At 41.9% G+C, this 22,718-nt stretch overlaps 1 protein-coding gene across 1 annotated transcript in view; it reads left to right on the top strand.

Annotated features, from left to right (window-relative positions):
• Window positions 1-22,718, top strand: part of LOC139416587 (tumor protein p53-inducible protein 11-like) — a 121,229-nt gene that overhangs the window by 88,722 nt on the left and 9,789 nt on the right. Inside the window, exons 3-4 of the mRNA XM_071165432.1 lie at window positions 4,398-4,505; window positions 8,404-8,500. Coding sequence (XP_071021533.1) covers window positions 4,398-4,505; window positions 8,404-8,500 — 205 coding nt within the window. The remainder of the gene's footprint in view (window positions 1-4,397; window positions 4,506-8,403; window positions 8,501-22,718) is intronic.

Below are 22,718 nucleotides of genomic sequence, written 5' to 3'. Positions count from 1 at the left end.
GACCTAGGATCAAGGGAAACACTCACGTGTTTTAGTACTATATCTCTTGATACAATGATGAAAATAATCATGGCCTCTAAACCTTCAAGCTGCATACTGGACCCTATTCCAACTTAATTACTGAAAGAGCTGCTTCCTGTGCTTGGCCCTCCTATGTTGAACATAATAAACATCTCTCTATCCACCGGATGTGTACCAAACTCACTAAAAGTTGCAGCCTTTTTTGAAAAAGCCAAACCTTGACCCAGAAAATATAAAAAATGATCGCCCTATATCGAATCTCCCATTCCTCACAACAACAAAAAAATACTGTTGCACAGCAACTCACTGCCTTCCTGAAGACAAACAATGTATACTAAATGCTTCAGTCTGGTTTATAACCCTATCATAGCACTGAGACTGCACTTGTGAAGGTGGTAAATTACCTTTTAATTGCGTCAGACCGAGGCTCTGCATCTATCCTCGTGCTCCTAGACCTTAGTGCTGCTTTTGATACCATCGATCACCACATTCTTTTGGAAAGATTGAAAACCCAAATTCGTCTACACGGACAAGTTCTGGCCTGGTTTAGATATTATCTGTCGGAAAGATATCAGTTTGTCTCTGTGAATGGTTTGTCCTCTGACAAATCAACTGTATATTTCGGGGGTTCCTCAAGGTTCCGTTTTAGGACCACTATTGTTTTCACTATATATTTTACCTCTTGGGGATGTCATTGGAAAACATAATGTTAACTTTCACTGCTATGCGGATGACACACAGCTGTACATTGCAATGAAACATGGTGAAGCCCCAAAATTGCCCTCGCTGGAAGCCTGTGTTTCAGACATAAGGAAGTGGATGGCTGCAAACCTTCTCCTTTAAACTCGGACAAAACAGAGATGCTTGTTCTAGGTCCCAAGAAACAAAGAGATCTTCTGTTGAATATGACAATTAATCGTCTCAAATAAAACTGTGAAGGACCTCGGCATTACTCTGGACCCTGATCTCTCTTTTGAAGAACATATCAAGACTGTTTCAAGGACTGCTTTTTCCATGTACATAACATTGCAAAAATCAGAAATGTTCTGTCCCTAGTAGGGAGGCGTCACTTGAGTAGGTTGAGTCACTGACGTGACCTTCCTGTCGGTTGGCACCCCCTTTCGGTTGTGCCGTGGCTGAGATCTTTGTGGGCTATACTCGGCCTTGTCTCAGGATGGTAGGTTTGTGGTTGAAGATATCCCTCTAGTGGTGTGGGGGCTGTGCTTTGGCAAAGTGGGTGGGGTTATATCCTTCCTGTTTGGCCCTGTATCATCGGATGGGGCCACAGTGTCTCCTGGCCCTTCCTGTCTCAGCCTCCAGTATTTATGCTGCAGTAGTTTGTGTCTGGGGGCTAGGGTCAGTCTGTTATATCTGGAGTATTTCTCCTGTCTTATCTGGTGTCCTGTGTGAATTTAAGTATGCTCTCTCTAATTCTCTCTTTCTTTCTCTCTCTCGGAGGAGGACCTGAGCTCTAGGACCATGCCTCAGGACTACCTAGCAATTAACACTGGAGTGATAGATGTGCAGATGAGGATGTGCAAGTAGAAATACTGGTGTGCAAAAGAGCAGAAAAAAACAAACAAATATGGGGCTGAGGTAGTTAGTTGGTTGGATGGGCTATTTACAGATGGGCTGTGTAAGCTGCTCTGACAGCCGATGCTTGAAGTTAGTGAGGGAGGCCATGTTCTGTTATAATCTCCACAAGGGACAGCCAGAAGAGGACTGGCCACCCCTCATAGCCTGGTACCTCTCTAGGTTTCTTCCTAGGTTTTGGCCTTTCTAGGTGCTTCTACACCTGCATTGCTTGCTGTTTAGGGTTTTAGGCTGGGTTTCTGTACAGCAGTTTGATATATCAGCTGATGTAAGAAGGGCTATATAAATACATTAGATTTGATTGTGGAGCTGGAGCCAAGAAAACCCCAATACCACGGGAACCTGAGGAGACTTGATGAGCATAAACTGTATAACTGCATTGACTCACTGTGGTTCCCGGACACACGCAGGTGGATAGGGCTAGTATTGTGGGTAAGCCTGCCTATAGAGCGTCCATCCAGTGCTTTAACGTCCAGGTGGAGTGGAGTGGAGACGGGCTGAGTGGGGATGCCTAGCTCAGACAGTGTAGTGGAGACGGGCTGAGTGGGGATGCCTAGCTCAGACACCAGGGTGTCGTCCATGAAACTCTCGTCGACCTAGAGTCAATGAGAACCCAGAGAGATTTAGACTGGTCGCCCCACAGCAGGATGGCATGAAGAGGGTGCAAGTAAAGGGAGAAGAAAAACTCTCCGTGTGGCCCTCCAGATTCCTTGTACCTACTGATGAGCCTGGTCAATTTAAAGGAGAGGTAGACACATAATGACCAGCAGTTCCACAATACAGACAACTCTTGATTTTAAGTCTGCGTAATCTTTCGGCTGGAGACAGGCTAGCTCTGCCGAGTTGCATCGGCTTCGATAAAGGCTAGTCGGTAGACTTCGGGGGAACTTTAGTAAGCTTGGATCCTCTCGGGGACATCCAGAGTTCCTTGGAGGCAAGCAATTGGGACCGCAATCAGATCTCCTCTCCCCCCTAAGTTCCCGTAGCCGCCTATCGATCCAGATGGTCAAGGCGATGCGCAAATCAAGACCTGTAGGCAGCTCCCGGGCTTCGAGCTCGTCCTTAACCACCTCCGATAATCCATGAAGGAATGTGTCAAACAGGGAAATCCGGATTCTTGGCACTCTCAGCAGCCAATGAGCGGAAATCAACCGCATAGTCCGCGAAGCTGGAGTAACTTCCGGGCAGCCTCTCTCCCAGACAACAGAAAATCGAAAACCTTTTTCACCTCAGCCACAAATTCTTCCAGGCTGAGAAACACGGCAGATTGTTGTTCCCCCACCGTGTTCCACTGCGAAATGTCATGAACAAATCTCGCAAGTATCACAAGCACCCAGCTACCACCATGCTTCACTGTAGGGATGGTGCCAGGTTTCCTCCAGACGTGATGCATGGCATTCAGGTCAAAGAGTTCAAACTTGGTTTCATCAGACCAGAGAATCTTGTTTCTCATGGTCTGAGAGTCTTTAGGTGCCTTTTGGCAAACTCCAAGTGGGCTGTCATGTGCATTTTACTGCCGAGTGGCTTCCGTCTGGCCACTCTACCGTAATGGCCTGATTTCTGGAGTGCTGCAGAGATGGTTGTCCTGCTGGAAACTTCTCCCATCTCCACAGAGGAACTCTGGATCTCTGTCAGAGTGACCATCGTTTCTTGTTCACCTTCCTGACCAAGGCCCTTCTCCCCCAATTTCTCAGCTCTTGGAAGAGTCTTGTTGGATCAAAACTTATTCCATTTAAGAATGATGGAGGTCAATATGTTCTTGGGGACCTTCAATGCTGCAGACATTTTTTGTACCCTTCCCCAAATCTGTGCCTCGACACGATCCTGTCTCGGAGCTCTATGGACAATTCCTTCAACCTCATGGCTTGGTTTTTGCTCTGACATGCACTTTCAACTGTGGGACCTTATATAGACCGGTGTGTGCCTTTCCCAATCATGTCTAATCAATTGAATTTACCCCAGGTGGACCCCAGGTGGACAATCAATTTGTAGAAACATCTTAAGGATGATCAATGGAAACAGGATGCACCTGACCTCAATTTCATGTCTCATAGCAAAGGGTCTGAATATTTATGTAAATGAGTTATTTCTGTTTTATTTTGAATCAATTTGCTAAAATGTCAGATCTGTTTTTGCTTTATCATTATGGGGTATTGTGTGTAGATTGCTGAGGATTTTTATTTATTTAATCGATTTTAGAATAAGGCTGTAATGTAAAAAATTGTGGAACATGTCAAGGGTCTGAATACGTTCTGAAGGCACTGTATATTGACAGAAAACAAAGTGCTATACTTTCTCTTATAGGGACCAAGGGGAGAGGAGAAGAATATGCCTTTTAAGAAAGCTAGAAGAACATTTATTGCACTTAAGAAGCTCTCATGCCTTGTTGCAAACAGGATGCATGTTTTGGAATATTTTTATTCTGTATTCTTCCTTCTCTGTGGAGTAACTACAATGTTGATCCATCCTCAGTTTTCTACTATCACAGCAAACTCTAACTGTTTTAAAGTCACCATTTCCTCATGGTAAAATCCCTGAGGGGTTTCCTGACTCTCCAGCAATAGACATTAGACATAGACATTAACTAGCTCTAATTAGAAAATGTCTTAATGATGTTCTTTCTTTCCTCATCCTCTCTCTCTGTCTCTCTCCCTGTGTGTCTCTCTCTCTCACACACACACACACACACACACACACACACACACACACACACACACACACACACACACACACACACACACACACACACACACACACACACACACACACACACACACACACAGCTCAGTCAGATGTTGGGGAATGACATCAAGTATCAGGTGCGAGAGCCTGTTGGACTGAGGGTCTGGATCCTCATCTCTGCAGTAGCCTTCACAGTCATGGCCTTGATGGTGAGTTGATAGAGACTGAATGACACACAGTCACAACACACACATACAGGTAACTGCCAAAATAAAGGACACGGCAACATTGTGTCTTAATAGGGCATTGGGCAACTACGAGCTGCCGGAACAGCGACAAAGCGCCTTGGGATGTATTCTACAAGTGTCTGTATCTGTATTGGAGGGATGCAACACCATTCTCCACAAGAATTTCCATCATTTGGTGTTTTGTTGATGGTGGTGAAAATAAGGCTGTGTGGCGGTCATGAAATGTTGTCAGCCGGTAACCAGCCGGTAACTGTCATGCAAATATTTGCCGGTCTCATGGTTATTGACGGTTAATTACACATAGCATACAAGCCACTGATGCTGACCTTTGGAACATCAACATTGAAAAATCCATTTAATATAGCCTCCACCAGGGGTAGGCAACCCTATTCCTGGAGCGCCACAGACACTGCAAGATTTTGTTCCAACTAGGCACCACACCTGACCAACTGAATTCATCAATTCAGTGATTGCCTGGTTAAATCAAAAACATGAACTGGCTGTGGCACTCTCGGACCAGGGTTGCCTACACCATTAAAATAAATCTAAAGAAAAATTATAATATGATAATATTGCCTATTTCAGAACAACAGAATAGCATATGAAATACTTCCTGTGGCATTATTTTATATTATTTAAAAGTAACAAGAATAGAATTGAACATAGCTGAGTAAAATGGAAAGGATATTTTCCCCAAACAATTTCTGAGCTAGTGTGCACTATTCTATGTTGAGCAGTTAATTAACAAAGTGATCATTTGAAACCGGTCCTCCTATATGCTTATTTTAGAGTTATGTATGATGCTTTAGTTGTGATAAAAAAAACACTTATGTTGAATGTTTTGATTTATAATACATTCTAAGGCTGCATGATGTGACTAATGATGATTTGAAAAAAGTAGTTTGAAAAGCATGCACTCCGCTCTGGTTTTTGAGCACTTCCTCAGTCTCTTATTCATACCTTTAACTAGGCTGTGTAGGCTATGGGCTCTCCATCCCTGTTCCAGGGGTCCTAGGCATATAGGCTACACTTAGATTTATTTGGCCACTTTAGTTGTGATACAAACCTTATCAAAACATACAGTATAGGCCTATGGGCTAGGCTACATCTTTACATATAGTTTGGACATTCCTACTCATTCAAGGGTTTTTCTTTATTTGTACTATTTTCATTGTAGAATACTAGTGAAGACATCAACACTATGAAATAACACACGTGGAATCATGTAGTAACCAAAAAAGTGTTAAACAACTCAAAATATATTTTACATTTGAGATTCTTCAAAGTAGCCACCATTTGCCTTGATGACAGCTTTGCACACTCTTGGCATTCTCTCAACCAGCTTCATGAGGAATGCTTTTCCAACAGTCTTGAAGGAGTTCCCACATCTGATGCACCACTCCATCACTCTCCTTCGTAGTAAAATAGGCCTTACACAGCTGGGAGTTGCGTTTTGGGTCATTGTCCTGATGAAAAACAAATTATAGTCCCACTAAGTGCAAACCAGATGGGATGGCGTATCGCTGCAGAATGCTGTGGTAGCCATGCTGGTAAATTGTGCCTTGAATTCGTAGTAAATCAGACACAAGCAAAGCACCCCCACACCATAACACCTCCTCCTCCATGCTTCACAGTGGGAACCACACATGCAGAGATCATCTGTTCAAATACTCTGCATCTCACAAAGACAGCGATTGGAACCAAAAATCTCAAACTTGGACTCATCTGACCAAAGGACAGATTTCATGTTTCTTGGCCCAAGCAAGTATCTTCTTATTATTGGTGTCCTTTAGTAGTGGTTTCTTTGCAGCAATTTGACCATGAAGGCCTGATTCACACAGTCTCCTCTGAACAGTTGATGTTGATATGTCTCTTACTTGAACTCTGTGAATCATTTATTTGGGCTACAATCTGAGGTGCAGTTAACTCTAATGAACGTATCCTTTGTAGCAGAGATAACTCTGGGTCTTCCTTTCCTGTGGTGGTCCTCATGAGAGCCAGTTTCATTATAGCACCCGATGGTTTTTGCGACTGCACTTGAAGAAACTTTCAAAGTTCTTGAAATTTTCCGGATTGACTGACCTTCATGTCTTAAAGTAATGATGGACTGTCGTTTCTCTTTGCTTATTTGAGCTGTTCTTGACATAATATGGACTTGGTCTTTTACCAAATAGGGCTATCTTCTGTATACCACCCCTACCTTGTCACAACACAACTGATTGGCTCAAATGCATTAAGATTGAAAGAAATTTCACAAATTTACTTTAACAAGGCACACCTGTGTAATTGAAATGCATTCCAGGTGACTACTTCATGAAGCTGGTTGAGAGAATGGCAAAGCTGTCATCAAGGCAAAGGGTGGCTACTTTGAAGAATCTCAAATATAAAATATATTTTGATATGTTTTAACACTTTTTTGGTTACTACATGATTTCATACGTGTTATTTCTTAATTGTTATGTCTTCATAATTATCTGCTGTTAATCTACAATGTAGAAATTAGTAAAATAAAGAAAAACCCTTGAATGAGTAGGCGTGTCCAAACTGTCCAGACTGGTACTGTATGTGCTGATGGGATCCTTGTCTTTTTAAGAGGTCATTAAAACTCTGTTTTCTCACCCAATTTCATATCATAGCCTATAGAAATGTTGCGCCACATGGGCTCATAGGAACACTTATTTCATTCCATGCATCAACCAGCTATGAGGAGCTGGCTCTCGCTGCTCAAAAGATGATCCTATTCTGCGTAAACTCTGAATGCCAGGGCTCTCATGAAGTGTTTGATTTGATTTTCGATGGCATTTGCATTGATTAGAAGGACAATAGAGCGCTGAGTACCAGGCCATTAGCAAGTTTGGTAGGCTACAAATGACCATCAGCGACATCAAAGTGTAGTTTTGGAGAAGCCTAGTTACTGTGACTCAACTGTCATGTGGAATTTGACTGCGGTCATGACTCATGACTGCCGGTGTGGCGGTAATACGGTCACCGTAACAGCCTTAGGAGGAAAGCACTGTCTCAGGCACCACTCCAGAATCTCACATAAAGTGTTCAATTGGTTTGAGATCTGATGAATGAGACACACACACACACACTCCCTTTAAACCCACTATGCTCCTTTTTTAAACCCACTATGCTCCTTCTTTATACATGACCCTAAGCATGATGGGATGTTAATTGCTTAATTACCTCGAGAAACACACCTGTGTGGAAGCATCTGCTTTCAATATACTTTCTACCCCTCATTTACTCAAGTATTTCCTTTATTGTGGCATTTACCTGGAGTAAACATGATCCAGACCTCTGTAACCACTCCTCACCTGAAGTGTTTCATTCTCTGGCTTGACAGTAGGGTTATCTTTCACCGTTTAGAACTCTCACGAGTGGTTTAGAACTGTACCAAAATATTTCACTAGGAGTTAAGGAAGCAGTTTGTCCACTCTTTCAGTCTCCCCTCTCTTTAGTGAACAGAGTCCCATACAGTTAGTCTTCACTACACTATCTCGATGGGACATCTGGGAAGAACAGCTCAGCCTTTGTCTGCCCCTAAATTTACTGTGTAGCTGAATGACCTTAGACCCTGTTACTATGTCTGTGAATGGTTTTACTGTGGGTGTACAGGAAGCCACATTGTTTAATGGTAAATTAAGTTATTCTCTGTCTAATGCTCTATTTGAGGAGCAACTGCCTGGTGATTTTGTCACAAACAGACCTAGCTTTCTTGGAGCAGTAGTTACAACCGCTGCCCGTGGTTGATCGAGCTATGCTCTGGGACCTCAAACTATCCCCCGAAGTATTGTTACAATGGTGCATGTTGTGATTAAGATGATGAGTGTGCTGTGTTGTGCTCCCTCTGCAGGCCCTGGTGTTGCCCAAGCAGCTGTATGACATAGTGTTTGAAGAGGAGATCAACAACACCAGTGTCTCCATCAGACTCTATGGGGGAGCACTGCTCAGTGAGTGCACACACATTCTGGATGTACAGTTGAAGTTGGAAGTTTACATACACCTTAGCCAAATACATTTAAACTCAGTTTTCACAATTCCTGACATTCAATCCTAGTAAGACTTCCCTGTCTTAGGTCAGTTAGGATCAGCACTTTATTTTAAGAATGTGAAATGTCAGAATAATAGTAGAGAGAATGATTTATTTCAGCTTTTATTTCTTTCATCACATTCCCAGTGGGTCAGAAGTTTACATACACTCAATTATTATTTGGTAGCATTGCCTTTAAATTGTTTACGTTGGGTCAAACGTTTCGGGTAGCCTTCTACAAGCTTCCCACAATAAGTTGGGTGAATTTTGGCTCATTCCTCCTGACAGAGCTGGTGTAACTGAGTCTGGTTTGTAAGGCCTCTTTGCTCGCGCACACTTTTTCAGTTCTGCCCACACATGTTATATAGGATTGAGGTCAGGGCTTTGTGATGGCCACTCCAATACCTTGACTTTGTTGTCCTTAAGCCATTTTGCCACAATTTTGGAAGTATGGTTATTAGCATTGTTAATTTGGAAGATGCAATTGCGACCAAGCTTTAACTTCCTGACTGATGTCTTGAGATTTTTCTTCAATATATCCACATAACTTTCCTTCCTCATGGTGCCATCAATTTTGTGAAGTTCACCAGTCCCTCCTGCAGCAAAGCACCCCCACAACATGATGCTGCCACCCCCATGCTTCACGGTTGGGATGGTGTTCTTCGGCTTGCAAGCGTCCCCCTTTTTCCTCCAAACATTACGATGGTCATTATGGCCAAACAGTCCAATTTGTTTGTCATCAGACCAGAGGACAGTTCTCCAAAAAGTACGATCTTTGTCCCCATGTGCAGTTGCAAACCGTAGTCTAGCTTTTTTATGGCGGTTTTGGAGCAGTGGCTTCTTCCTTGCTGAGCGGACTTTCAGGTTATGACGATATAGGTACTTTTGTACCTGTTTCCTCCAGCATCTTCACAAGGTCCTTTGCTGTTGTTCTGGGATTGATTTGCACTTTTCATACCAAAGTACGTTCATCTCTAGGAGACAGAACGCATCTTCTTCATGAGCAGTAGGACGCCTGTGTGGTCCTATGGTGTTTATACTTGCGTACTATTGTTTGTACAGATTAACGTGGTACCTTCAGACATTTGGAAATTGCTCCCAAGGATGAACCAGACTTGTGGACGTGTACAATTTATTTTCTGCGGTCTTGGCTGATTTATTTTGATTTTCCCATGACGTCAAGCAAAGAGGCACTGAGTTTGAAGGTTGTCAGTTCGCCTATGATGTCAATAAGCCTATCAGAAGCTTCTAAAGCCATGACATCATTTTCTGGAATTTTAAAGGCACAGTCCACTTAATGTATGTAAACTTCTGATCCACTGGAATTGTGATACAGTGAATGATAATTGAAATCATCTGTCTGTAAACAAATGTTTAAAAAATTACTTGTCATGCACAAAATAGATGTCCTAACCTACTTGCCAAAACTATAGTTTGTTAACACGAAATGTGTGGAGTGGTTGAAAAATGGGTTTTAATGACTCCAACCTAAGTGTATGTAAACTTCAGACTTCAACTGTAGTTTGGACACACCTACTCATTCAAGGGTTTTTCTTTATTTTTACTATTTTCTACATTGTAGATGAGTAGCGAAGACATCAGAACTATGAAATAACACATATGGAATCATGTAGTAACCAAAAAAGTCTTGAACAAATCTAAATATATTTTATAGTTGAGATTCTTCAAAGTAGCCACCCTTTGCCTTGATGACAGCTTTGCACACTTTTGGCATTCTCTCAACCAGCTTCATGAGGTAGTCACTTGGAATGCATGTCAATTAAACAGGTGTGCCTTGTTAAAAGTTAATTTGTGTAATTTCTTTCATTCTTAATGAGTTTGAGCCAATCCGTTGTGTTGTGACAAGGTAGGGGTGGTATACAAAAGATAGCCCTATTTGGTAAAAGGCAACGTTCATATTATGGCAAGAACATCTCAAATAAGCTAAGACAAACTAAAGTCCATCATTACTTTAAGACATGAAGGTCAGTCAATCCGGAAATTTTCAAGAACTTTTAAAGTTTTTTCAAGTGCAGTCGCAAAAACCATCAAGCGCTCTGACGAAACTGGCTCTCATGAGGACCGCCACAAGAAGTTACCTCTGCTGCAGAGGATACGTTCATTAGAGTTAACTGCACCTCAGATTGCAACCCAAATAAATGCTTTAGAGTTAAAGTAAGACGCATCTCAACATCAGCTGTTCAGAGGAGACTGTGTGAATTAGGCCTTCATGGTCGAATTGCTGCTAAGAAACCACTACTAAAGGACACCAATAAGAAGAAGAGACTTGCTTGTGCCAAGAAACACACGCAATGGATATTAGTCGATGGAAATCTGCCCTTTGGTCTGTTGAGTCCAATTTTTTTATTTTTGGTTCCAACTGCTGTGAGGCATGGAGGAGGAGGTGTGGGGGTGCTTTGCTGGTGACACTGTCAGAATTTTATTCAGAATTCAAGGCACACTTAACCAGTATGGCTACCACAGCATTCTGTAGTGATATACCATCCCATCAATTTTTTAACAGGACAATGACCCAACACATTGTAAGGGCTATTTGACCAAGAAGGATAATTCCATATTTCTTCTAAAACTCAAGTTGACAAATGTTATCGACAAAATTATTGGCACTCCAAATCTAGTACTCTTTTGCACATCCTTTCGTTGCACATCCTTTGGCCAAGATAACTGCAGACAAACTCTTCTTGTAGCCATCAATGAGCTTGCTGCAACATTCTACTGGCATTCTTTTCCACTTTTCAGCAGCAAACTGAGGGGTACCCTCCAACTGATGTTTTCAGCAGTCCCTATAGATTTTGCATGTTATTCAGATCTGTGCTCTTCACTGGCCACTCCAGAACTGTCCAGCATCTCTTATTGAACCATTCCTGGGTGCTTTTTGATGTATGTTTCGAATTCCCAAGCCGACACGGTGAAAAATCAGTCTGTGCCCTTGAGCAAGGCACTTAACCCTAATTTGCTCCAGGGGAGCCATACTACTATGGCTGACCCTGTAAAACAACACATTTCACTATCCAGTGTATGTGACAATACAACATATACACTGAGTGTACAAAACATTAAGAAAACATTCCTAATATTAAGTTGCACCTCTGTTTTTGCCCTCAGGACAGCCTCAATTTGTCAGGGCCTGAACTCTACAAGGTGTCAATTGTTTCACAGGGATGCTGGCCCGTGATGACTCCAATGCTCCAATGTTGGTTGGAAGTCCTTTGGGTGGTGGACCATTCTTGATGCACACGGGAAACTGTTGAGCGTGAAAAACCCAGCAGCGTTGCAGTTCTTTAGACAAACCGATGTGCATGGCACTTACTACCGTGCGCCGTTCAAAGGCACTTAAATCTTTTGTCGTGCCAATTCACCCTCTGAATGGCACACATACATAATCCATGTCTCAATTGTCTGAAGGCTTAAAAATTCTTATTTAACCTGTCTCCTCCCCTTCATCTCCACGGATTGCAGTTAATTTAACAAGTGACTTCAATATGGGATAATAGCTTTCACCTGGATTCACCTGATCAGTCTTTCATGGAGAGATCAGGTGGTCATAATGTTTTGTACATTCAGTGCATTCGGACAGTACTCAGACCCCTTCCCTTTTTACACATTTGGTTACTTTACAGCCTTATTCTAAAATGGGTTAAATAAATAAAACATCTCATCAATCTACAGACAACACCCCATAATGACAAATCAAAAACAGGTTTCTAGAAATGCTGAAAATGTATTTAAAAATAAATATCAGAAATAACCTATTTACACAAGTATTCAGCCCTTTTGCTATGAGACTCGAAATTGAGCTCAAGTGTATCCTGTTTCCATTGATCATGCTTGATGTTTCTACAACTTGATTGGAGTCCACCTGTGGTAAATTCAATTGATTGGCAGGGTTGGGCAGGTTACTTTCTAATTGTAATCCGTTACAGTTATTAGTTACCTGTTCCAAATTGTAATCGGTAACGTAACTTTTGGATTACCCAAACTCAGTAACATAATCTGATTACATTCCGTTACTTTTAGATTACTTTCCCTTTAAGAGGCATTAGAAGAAGACAAAAAAGTATGTTACCATTGAACTATTGCAGGATAAATCAATGTTAAAGTTTACATAGCTGGCCATATATGGATGTTAAATTTTACTTTATTGATTCGTTATGAGGCTTCTTCTAACCCATCACTTTCTACTACATACAGTGCCTTGCGAAAGTATTTGGCCCCCTTGAACTTTGCGACCTTTTGCCACATTTCAGGCTTCAAACATAAAGATATAAAACTGTATTTTTTTGTGAAGAATCGACAACATGTGGGACACAATCATGAAGTGGAACAACATTTATTGGATATTTCAAACTTTTTTAACAAAGCAAAAACTGAAAAATTGGGCGTGCAAAATTATTCAGCCCCCTTAAGTTAATACTTTGTAGCGCCACCTTTTGCTGCGATTACAGCTGTAAGTCGCTTGGGGTATGTCTCTATCAGTTTTGCACATCGAGAGACTGACATTTTTTCCCATTCCTCCTTGCAAAACAGCTCGAGCTCAGTGAGGTTGGATGGAGAGCATTTGTGAACAGCAGTTTTCAGTTCTTTTCACAGATTCTCGATTGGATTCAGGTCTGGACTTTGACTTGGCCATTCTAACACCTGGATATGTTTATTTTTGAACCATTCCATTGTAGATTTTGCTTTATGTTTTGGATCATTGTCTTGTTGGAAGACAAATCTCCGTCCCAGTCTCAGGTCTTTTGCAGACTCCATCAGGTTTTCTTCCAGAATGGATGGAGCCAAATACAGGACCATCTTCCCATCAATTTTAACCATCTTCCCTGTCCCTGCTGAAGAAAAGCAGGCCCAAACCATGATGCTGCCACCACCATGTTTGACAGTGGGGATGGTGTGTTCAGGGTGATGAGCTGTGTTGCTTTTACGCCAAACATAACGTTTTGCATTGTTGCTAAAAAGTTCCATTTTGGTTTCATCTGACCAGAGCACCTTCTTCCACATGTTTGGTGTGTCTCCCAGGTGGCTTGTGGCAACCTTTAAACGACACTTTTTATGGATATCTTTAAGAAATGGCTTTCTTCTTGCCGCTCTTCCATAAAGGCCAGATTTGTGTAATATACGACTGATTGTTGTCCTATGGACAGAGTCTCCCACCTCAGCTGTAGATCTCTGCAGTTCATCCAGAGTGATCATGGGCCTCTTGGCTGCATCTCTGATCAGTCTTCTCCTTGTATGAGCTGAAAGTTTAGAGGGACGGCCAGGTCTTGGTAGATGTGCAGTGGTCTGATACTCCTTCCATTTCAATATTATCACTTGCACAGTGCTCCTTGGGATGTTTAAAGCTTGGTAAATCTTTTTGTATCCAAATACGGTTTTACTTCTTCACAACAGTATCTCGGACCTGCCTGGTGTGTTCCTTGTTCTTCATGATGCTCTCTGCGCTTTTAACGGACCTCTGAAACTATCACAGTGCAGGTGCATTTATACGGAGACTTGATTACACACAGGTGGATTGTATTTATCATCATTAGTCATTTAGGTCAACATTGGATCATTCAGAGATCCTCACTGAACTTCTGGAGAGAGTTTGCTGCACTGAAAGTAAAGGGGCTGAATAATTTTGCACGCCCAATTTTTCAGTTTTTGATTTGTTAAAAAAGTTTGAAATATCCAATAAATGTCATTCCACTTCATGATTGTGTCCCACTTGTTGTTGATTCTTCACAAAAAAATACAGTTTTATATCTTTATGTTTGAAGCCTGAAATGTGGCAAAAGGTCGCAAAGTTCAAGGGGGCCGAATACTTTCGCAAGGCACTGTATAATAAGATTCAATTATATATTTACATTAAAAACCAAAGTGTGTCATTCCAGTCATTCCAATAAATGTTATACCCCTTAATCTTCAAGAATAGGACGTGGAAATATGGAAGTATAGATTAGAAAAATTGTTTTACCTGAGCACGACCCCAAAACTAAGGACTTATGAGCCAGCCCTACTCTGTTGTTTATTATTTTGTTCTCATGGAGGACTGATTGGGCTCATTGATTTGAGTTAACTTCACTACACTATTTTCACCTCCGGATGAAAAGCGTGCCCAAAGTAAACTGCCTGCTACTCATGCCCAGAAGCTAGGATATGCATATATTTCGATAAAAAACACTCTAAAGTTTCCAAAACTGTTAAAATAATGTCTGTGAGTATAACATAACTTATTTGGCAGGCGAAAACCTGAGAAAAATCCATCCAGGAAGTGGGATTTCTTTTATGTTTGTAGTGTTCTATTGAGTGCCATTACAGTATCCATTGACTTAGGACTCAAATTGCACTTCCTATGGCTTCCACTAGATGTCAACAGTCTTTAGAAATTGTTTCAGGTTTGTATTCTGAAAAATGAGAGAGTAAGACCACTCTGAATGAGTGGACCCTACAGTGTCCCAGAGCTTTTTCATGCGCATGACCGAGAGCGCGCCTTTCTTGTTTAACTTTTATATTGACAACGTTATTGTCCAGTTGAAATATTATCGATTATTTAGGCTAAAAACAACCTGAGGATTGATTATAAACATCGTTTGACCTGTTTCTACGAACTTTACGGATACTATTTGGATTTTTCGTCTGACTGTTGTGACTGCGTTTGAGCCTGTGGATTACAGAACAAAACGGAAGTTTTTGGATATAAAGAGGGACTTTATCGAACAAAATGAAAATTGATTGAGTAAATGGGTGTCTTGTGAGTGCAACCATATGAAGATCATCAAAGGTAAGTGATTAATTATATCGCTATTTCTGACTTGTGTAACTCCTCTACTTGGCTGGTAACTGTTGGTAATGATTTGTCTGCTGGGAGCTGTTCTCAGATAATCACATGTTATCCTTTCGCTGTAAAGCCTTTTTGAAATCTGACACTGTGGTTGGATTAACAAGAAGTTAATCTTTAAACCGATGTATAACAGTGTATGTTTTATGAATTCTTATAATGAGTATTTCTGTTTTTGAATTTGGCCCTTTGCAATTTCACTGCATGTTGGCCAGGTGGGACGCTAACATCCCACGTACCCTAGTGAGGTTACAAAATAAATGCTGTGCTCATGGAATGGCCATCCATGATATAAATGGCCATCTGTGATATCAACATTATTGTTTTAACCATGTTTTGAGGCTATACAGCATTTGTTTACATTTACAATGTTCACAAACATTGAAGAAAAACAAGCTTATATTTTGGGATCTCGTGGAGTGTGACAATTGAACTAAGCTCACAGATCACTGCACCTGTACATAGCCCATCTGTAAATTGTCCATCCAACTACCTCATCCCCAAACGGTTATTTGTTTTATTTATTTTGCTCCTTTTCACACCAGTATCTCTACTTGCACACTTATCTTCTGCACATCTATCATTCCAGTGTTTAATTGCTATATTGTAATTATTTCGTCACTATGGCCTATTAATTGCCTTACCTCCCTTATCCTACCTCATTTGCACACACTGTATATATCCTTTTTCTTTTGTATTATTGACTGTATAGTTGTTTATTCCAAGTGTAACACTGTGTTGTTGGTGTTACACTGCTTTGCTTTATCTTGGCCAGGTCACAGTTGTAAATGAGAACTTGTTTTCCACTACCCTACCTGGTTAAATAAAGGTTAAATAAATAAATAAATGAGGCATTTATAAGTTATATTTTTTCAATAATCAATATATATATATATATATATATATATATATATATATATATATATATATAGTCCAAAAATTGATGTAGCAACTACAGATTGACCCTCTTAAGTATATCAGAGGTGTGCAAGTTTGAACATGTGTCCATCAGGCCTATGGATTATTTTTTTTATCAGCATGAATTAGATTGAGCAATAAGCAGCTGTTGCAAGAGCACATTTTTCACTGGCTGTTCACTGGTTTCAAAAACAAGTATTGATAGGCAGCTTAACCTTCTTGAATTCAAACATTATTGGGTTCAAATACACATTTGGATTTGTGAACAGCCATCCACAACACCACAATCCATAAGAAGCAAATAGCTAAATGAGAGAGCAGCAGTGTGATTCAGATCAATAATAAGTGATTTCTGTATCGCCGTAGACTACACCACAGCTGTCATCCTTCCAAGTGTTTATTCAAGTTGGATAATCTTTGGATGCCGACAGCAGTCGCTCCATTGGAAGACATAGTTTTGACTGTAGCCTACAAAAGCCTATTCCTGCTCTTTTCCCACGCTCCATCAAACACATTTGGTGTGTCATCATAGTCGCTCAGGTGGAACAAACTTAAACTTGAGCCTTTTTTCATTGCTGACTTGAATGTCATTGAGAAGACAGGAGATGGCTGCTGTTTCATGGTCCCCTGACCAATTGTGCTATTGGGCGTTTTTTCAAATGATTTGAAACTTATTTTGTACATAATGTTTCTGCCACTGTGTCTTATGACCAAAAAGAGCTTCTAGATATCAGGACAGTGACTACTCACCACGTACTGGAGGAACACTTTTTCTTTAACGAGTCGGACACAAAGGATTTACTTAAGATGCCAGACAAGGCCCTCATCCCCGTCATTCACAAGAGAAAGAGACGTAGATATCGGGGACGAAGATCTGGGTGCCTTGTAAGGATCCAACGGCAAGTGGGTAATCTCCCTTAACCATCGGTCCCATTAGCCAACGTACAATCAATGGATAATAAAATAGACGAACTACGATCCCGTATACCCTACCAACGGGACATTAAAAACTGTAATATCTTATGTTTCACCAAGTCGTGGCTGAACGATGACATGAATAACATACAGCTGGTGGTTTTTACGCTTTTTCGGCAGGATAGAACAATGGCCTCTGGTAAGAAAAGGGGTGGCCGTCTATTTATATTTGTAATCAAAAGCTGGTGCACTAAATTAAATCTAAGGAAGTCTCTAGGTTTGGCTCACCTTAGGCTCACCATATCTCATGATAAGCTGTAGACCACACTCTTTACCAAGAGAGTTTTCATCTATATTCTTCGTGGCTGTCTATTTACCACCACAAACCGATGCTGGCACTAAGACTGCAATCAATATGCTGTATACGGCCATAAGCAAGCAGGAAAACGCTCATCCAAAGGCGGCACTCCTAGTTGCCGGGGACTTTAATGCAGGGAAACTTAAATCCGTCTTACCTCATTTCTACCAGCATGTTAAATATGCAACCAGAGGGGAAAAAAACTCTAGACCACCTTAACTCCACACACAGAGAGGCGTGCAAAGCTCTCCCTCGCCATCCATTTGGAAAATCTGATCATACCTTTATCCTCCTGATTCCTGCTTACAAGCAAAAACCAAAGCAGGAAGCACCAGTGGCTCGGTCAATAAAAAAGTGGTAAGATGAAACAGATGCTAAGCATCAGGACTTTTTTGCTAGCACAGACTGGAATATGTTCTGGGATTCTTCCGATGGCATTGAGGAGAACACCACATCAGTCACTGGCTTCATCAATAAGTGCATCGATGACATCGTCCCCACAGTGACCATACGTACATACCCCAACCAGAAGCCATGGAGCTTCTGCTTTCAAGGAGCAAGACTCTACCCTGGAAGCTTAGAATAATTCCCACTATGCCCTCAGACGAACCACCAAACAGGCAAAGCGTCAATACAGAACCAAGGTTGAATCGTACTACACCGGCTCCGACGCTTGTCGGATATGACAGGGCTTGCAAACTATTACAGATTACAAAGGGAAGCACAGCCGCGAGCTGCCCAGTGACACTAGCCTACCAGATGAGCTATATTCTATGCTCGCTTCGGGGCTAGTAACATTGAAACATGCATGAGAGCATTAGCTGTTCCGGATGACTGTGTGATCACGCTCTCCGTAGCGGATGCGAGTACATTCACAAGGCCGCAGGGCCAGATGGATTACCAAGATGTGTACTCCGAGCTTGAGTTTGTAATACCGACAAGTTTCAAGCAGACCACCATAGTCCCTGAACCAAGAACACTAAGGTAACCTGATTAAATGACTACCTACCTGTTGCACACACGTCTGTAGCCATGAAATGCTTTGAAAGGCTGGTCATGGCTCACATCCACACCATTATCCCAGAAACCCTAGACCCACTCCAATTTGCATACCACCCCACCAGATCCACAGATAATGCAATCTCTATTGCACTCCACACTGCCCTTTCCCAGCTGGACGAAAGGAACACCTATGTGAGAATGCTATTCATTGACTACAGCCAAAGGAGGCAAAGGAGATGATTGTGGACTACAGGAAAAAGAGGACCGAGCACGACCCCATTCTCATCGACAGGGCAGCATTGGAGCAGAGCTTCAAGTTTCTTGGTGTCCTCATCAACAACAAACCAACATGGTCCAATCACACCACTTTCTATTGCACTCTATTGCACTCAACAATTCCCTTTCCCACCTGGACAAAAGGAACACCTATGTGAAAATGCTATTCATTGACAACAGCTCTGCGTTCAACACCATAGTGCCCTCAACGTTTATCACTAAACTAAGGACCCTGGGACTAAACACCTCCCTTTGCAACTGGATCCTGGACTTGCTGACGGGCCACCCCCTGGTGGTATGGGTAGGTAACAACACATCCGCCATGCTGATCCTCAACATGGGGGCCCAGCCGGGGTGCGTGCTCAGTCCACTCCTGTACTCCCTGTTCACTCATGACAGCATGGTCAGGCAAGACTCCACCATCATCAAATTTACAGATGACACAACAGTGGTAGGCCTGATCACCGACAACGATGAGACAGCCTATAGGGAGGAGGTCAGAGACCTGGCTGTGCGTTGCCAGAACAACAACCTCTCCCTCATGGTGATCAATACAAAGAAGATTATTGTGGACTACAGGAGAAGTAGAACCGAGCACCCCCCCATTCTCATCAAAGGGGCTGTAGTGGAACAGGGTGAGAGCGTCAAGTTCCTTGGTGTACACATCATTGTTAGGGATCATGGTTCCCAGTTGGGAACCTACCCTCCCACGTTCAGCTGGAACGGTGGCGCATGGAACGCAAAAATATTCTTAGAAATATTTAACCTCCACACATTAACAAGTCCAATAGCTCAAATGAAAGATAAACACCTTGTTCATCTAGCCAGCAAGTCGGATTTCTAAACTGTTTTACGGCGAAAACATAGCACATATATATGTCAAACCACCACCAGACACAGCTCATTTGAATAGCCAAAACATGTAATCAACAAACGCAGGATTAAAAAATAAATCATTCACTAACCTTTTGAAAATATTCATCAGATGACAGTAATAGGACATGTTACACAGTAAAAAAATGTTTTCAATAATATGCCATTTATATCCATAAATGTCCATTTACATTGAATTCATGTTCAGAAAATACTCAAAAATGTCAGCAGGAAATCTAGGTAGCGCGGCAAGATAACGTAAATAGACATCATAAACTTTGACTAAATATACAAGATACACTGCTTCTTTATGCAATCGCTTTGTTACATTTATTTTTAACGTTACAGAAATCGCACACTATTCAATATTCTGAGACGGCGCTCAGATATAAGCTAAATTTCTCCGTAATGTTGGAGTCAACAGAAACACAGATTTCAGCATAAATATTCCCTTACCTTCGATGGTCTTCGTTCAGAATGTTCTGGAAGGGTTCATACTTACCCAAAGAATCGTTTGGTTTCAATTCTTGCGTCTTTGTATTAGCTACTGCTAATAACATCAGCTGAAATGCACCCAAAATGTCCTCTGGTCCGGAAAAGTTGCACATCAAAACTTCAAAATTACATATTATATGTCGACTAAACAGGTCAAACTAATTGCAGAATCAAGCTTTATGATGTTTTAAACATACAAAACAAATTTCTATTCAACCGGTCATCGTTAGCTCTTCCCAGGAGTGCTGGAACAAAGGAATGGCCGGGACCAATTCGCGCCCCAACGCACAAGGTATTTTTTCGTGGCACACACTAATTTCACTCCCATAGGGCCAATTCTCGCGGGATTTGAACGATTAAAAGCTCTACTGAATGAGGACATCTAGTGGAAGACATAGAAAGTCTCCCCAGATCCATAACTGGTTGGGAAGGGTGGGGGCGATGACGTCAAAGTTGCCCCAACTTTCATGACCACAAAAACAACTTTGGAAGAATGCCTGCCCTGTGAGTTCTGCTATACTTACAGACATAATTCCAACGGTTTTAGAAGCTTTAGAGTGTTTTCTATCCAATAATAATTATTATATGCATATATATTTTTGACAGATTTTTTTTCAGTTTACTATGGGTACCCAATTCCTCCAAAGGGGGCAGAAGTCAGCCCTATCTCTAGCAGGTTTTAACAAACTATTATGGTCCAAACACACAAGACAGTTGTGAAGAGTGCAGGACAAAGCCTATTCCCCCTCGGGATACTGAAAAGGTTTGGCATGTGTCCTCGGATCCTCAAAAAGTTCTACAGCTGCATCATCGAGATCATCCTGACTGGTTGCGTTATTGCCTGGTATGGCAACTGCTCAGCCTCCGACCGCAAGGCACTACAGAGGGTAGTGCGTACGGCCCAGTACATCACTGGGGCCAAGCTTCCTGCCATCCAGGACCTCTATATCAGGCGGTGTCATAGGAAGGCCCTAAAAATTGTCAAAGACTCCAGCCACCCTAGTCATAGACTGTTCTCTCTGCTACAGCACGGTAAGCAGTACCGGAGCGCCTAGATCCAAAAGGCTTCTGAACAGCTTCTCACCCCAAGCCATAAGACTGCTGAACACCTAATCAAAAGGCTACCCAGACTATTTGCAGTGCCCCACCCTCTTTTACATTGCTGCTACTCTCTGTTTACCTATTCATAGTCACTTTAAATCTACCTACATGTACATATTACACTTATTTTTCTTAACTGCATTGTTGGTTAAGGGCTTGTAAGTAAACATGTATTTGGCGCATTTGACAAATATAAATAGTTTTTGAACAGAAAAACAGTCAAAGATCTTTTTCACAATCATCCTTTCTGAATTTCTAAGTAATCCTCAAAGTAATCATCTAGTTTTTCAAAAGTATAGATAATCTGATTCCAATATTTTTGCTGGTAACATAATGGATTACAATTACTGTTTGTTTGTTATCCCTTACATGTAACAGAATACATGTAATCTGTTACTCCCCAATCCTGTTTTTGGACATGATTTGGAAAGGCACACACCTGTCTATATAAGGTCCCACAGTTGAAGGTGCATGTTAGAGCAAAAACCAAGCTATGAGGTAGAAGGAATTGTCCGTAGAGCTCAGAGACATAATTGTGTCAAGACACAGATATGGGGAAGGGTACCAAAAGATGTATGCAGCATTAAAGGTCCTCAAGAACACAGAGGCCTCAATCATTCTTAAATGGATGTGGTTTGGAACCACCAAGACTCTTCCTAGAGTTGGCCACCTGACCAAACTGAGCAATCGGGGGTGAAGGGTCTTGGTTAGGAAGGTGACCAAGAGCCCGATGGTCACTCTGAAAGAGCTCCAGAGGTCCTCTGTGGAGATGGAATAAACTTCCAGAAGGACAACCATCTCTGCAGCACTCCACCAATCAGGCCTTTATGGTAGAGTGGCCAGACGGAAGCCACTTCTCAGTAAAAGGCACATGACAGGTCGCTTGGAGTTTGCCAAAAGGCACCTAAAGACTCTCAGACCACGAGAAACAATATTCTGTGGTCTGATGAAACCAAGATGGAACTCTTTGGCCTGAATGCCAAGCGTCACGTCTGGAGAAAACATGGCACCAGCCGTACGGTGAAGCATGGAATGGCAGCATCATGATGTGGGGATGTTTTTCAGCGGCAGGCACTGGGAGACTAGTCAGGATCGAGGGAAAGATGAACGGAGCAACGTACAGAGAGATCCTTGATTGAAAACCTGCTCCAGAGCGCTCAGGACCTCAGACTGGGGCGAAGGTTCACCTTCATACAGGACAATGACCCTGAGCACACAGCCAAGACAATGCACAAGTGGCTTCGGGACAAGTCTCTGAATGTCCTTGAGTGGCCCAGGCAGAACCAAGGCTTCAACCCGATCAAACATCTCTGGGGAGACCTGAAATAGCTGTGAAGCAACGCTTCCCATCGAACCTGACAG

The sequence above is a fragment of the Oncorhynchus clarkii genome, chromosome 1, assembly GCF_045791955.1.
Source record: "Oncorhynchus clarkii lewisi isolate Uvic-CL-2024 chromosome 1, UVic_Ocla_1.0, whole genome shotgun sequence".
In the NCBI taxonomy this organism is placed as follows: Eukaryota; Metazoa; Chordata; class Actinopteri; order Salmoniformes; family Salmonidae; genus Oncorhynchus; species Oncorhynchus clarkii.
This window is presented reverse-complemented; position numbering and strand designations above follow the sequence as displayed.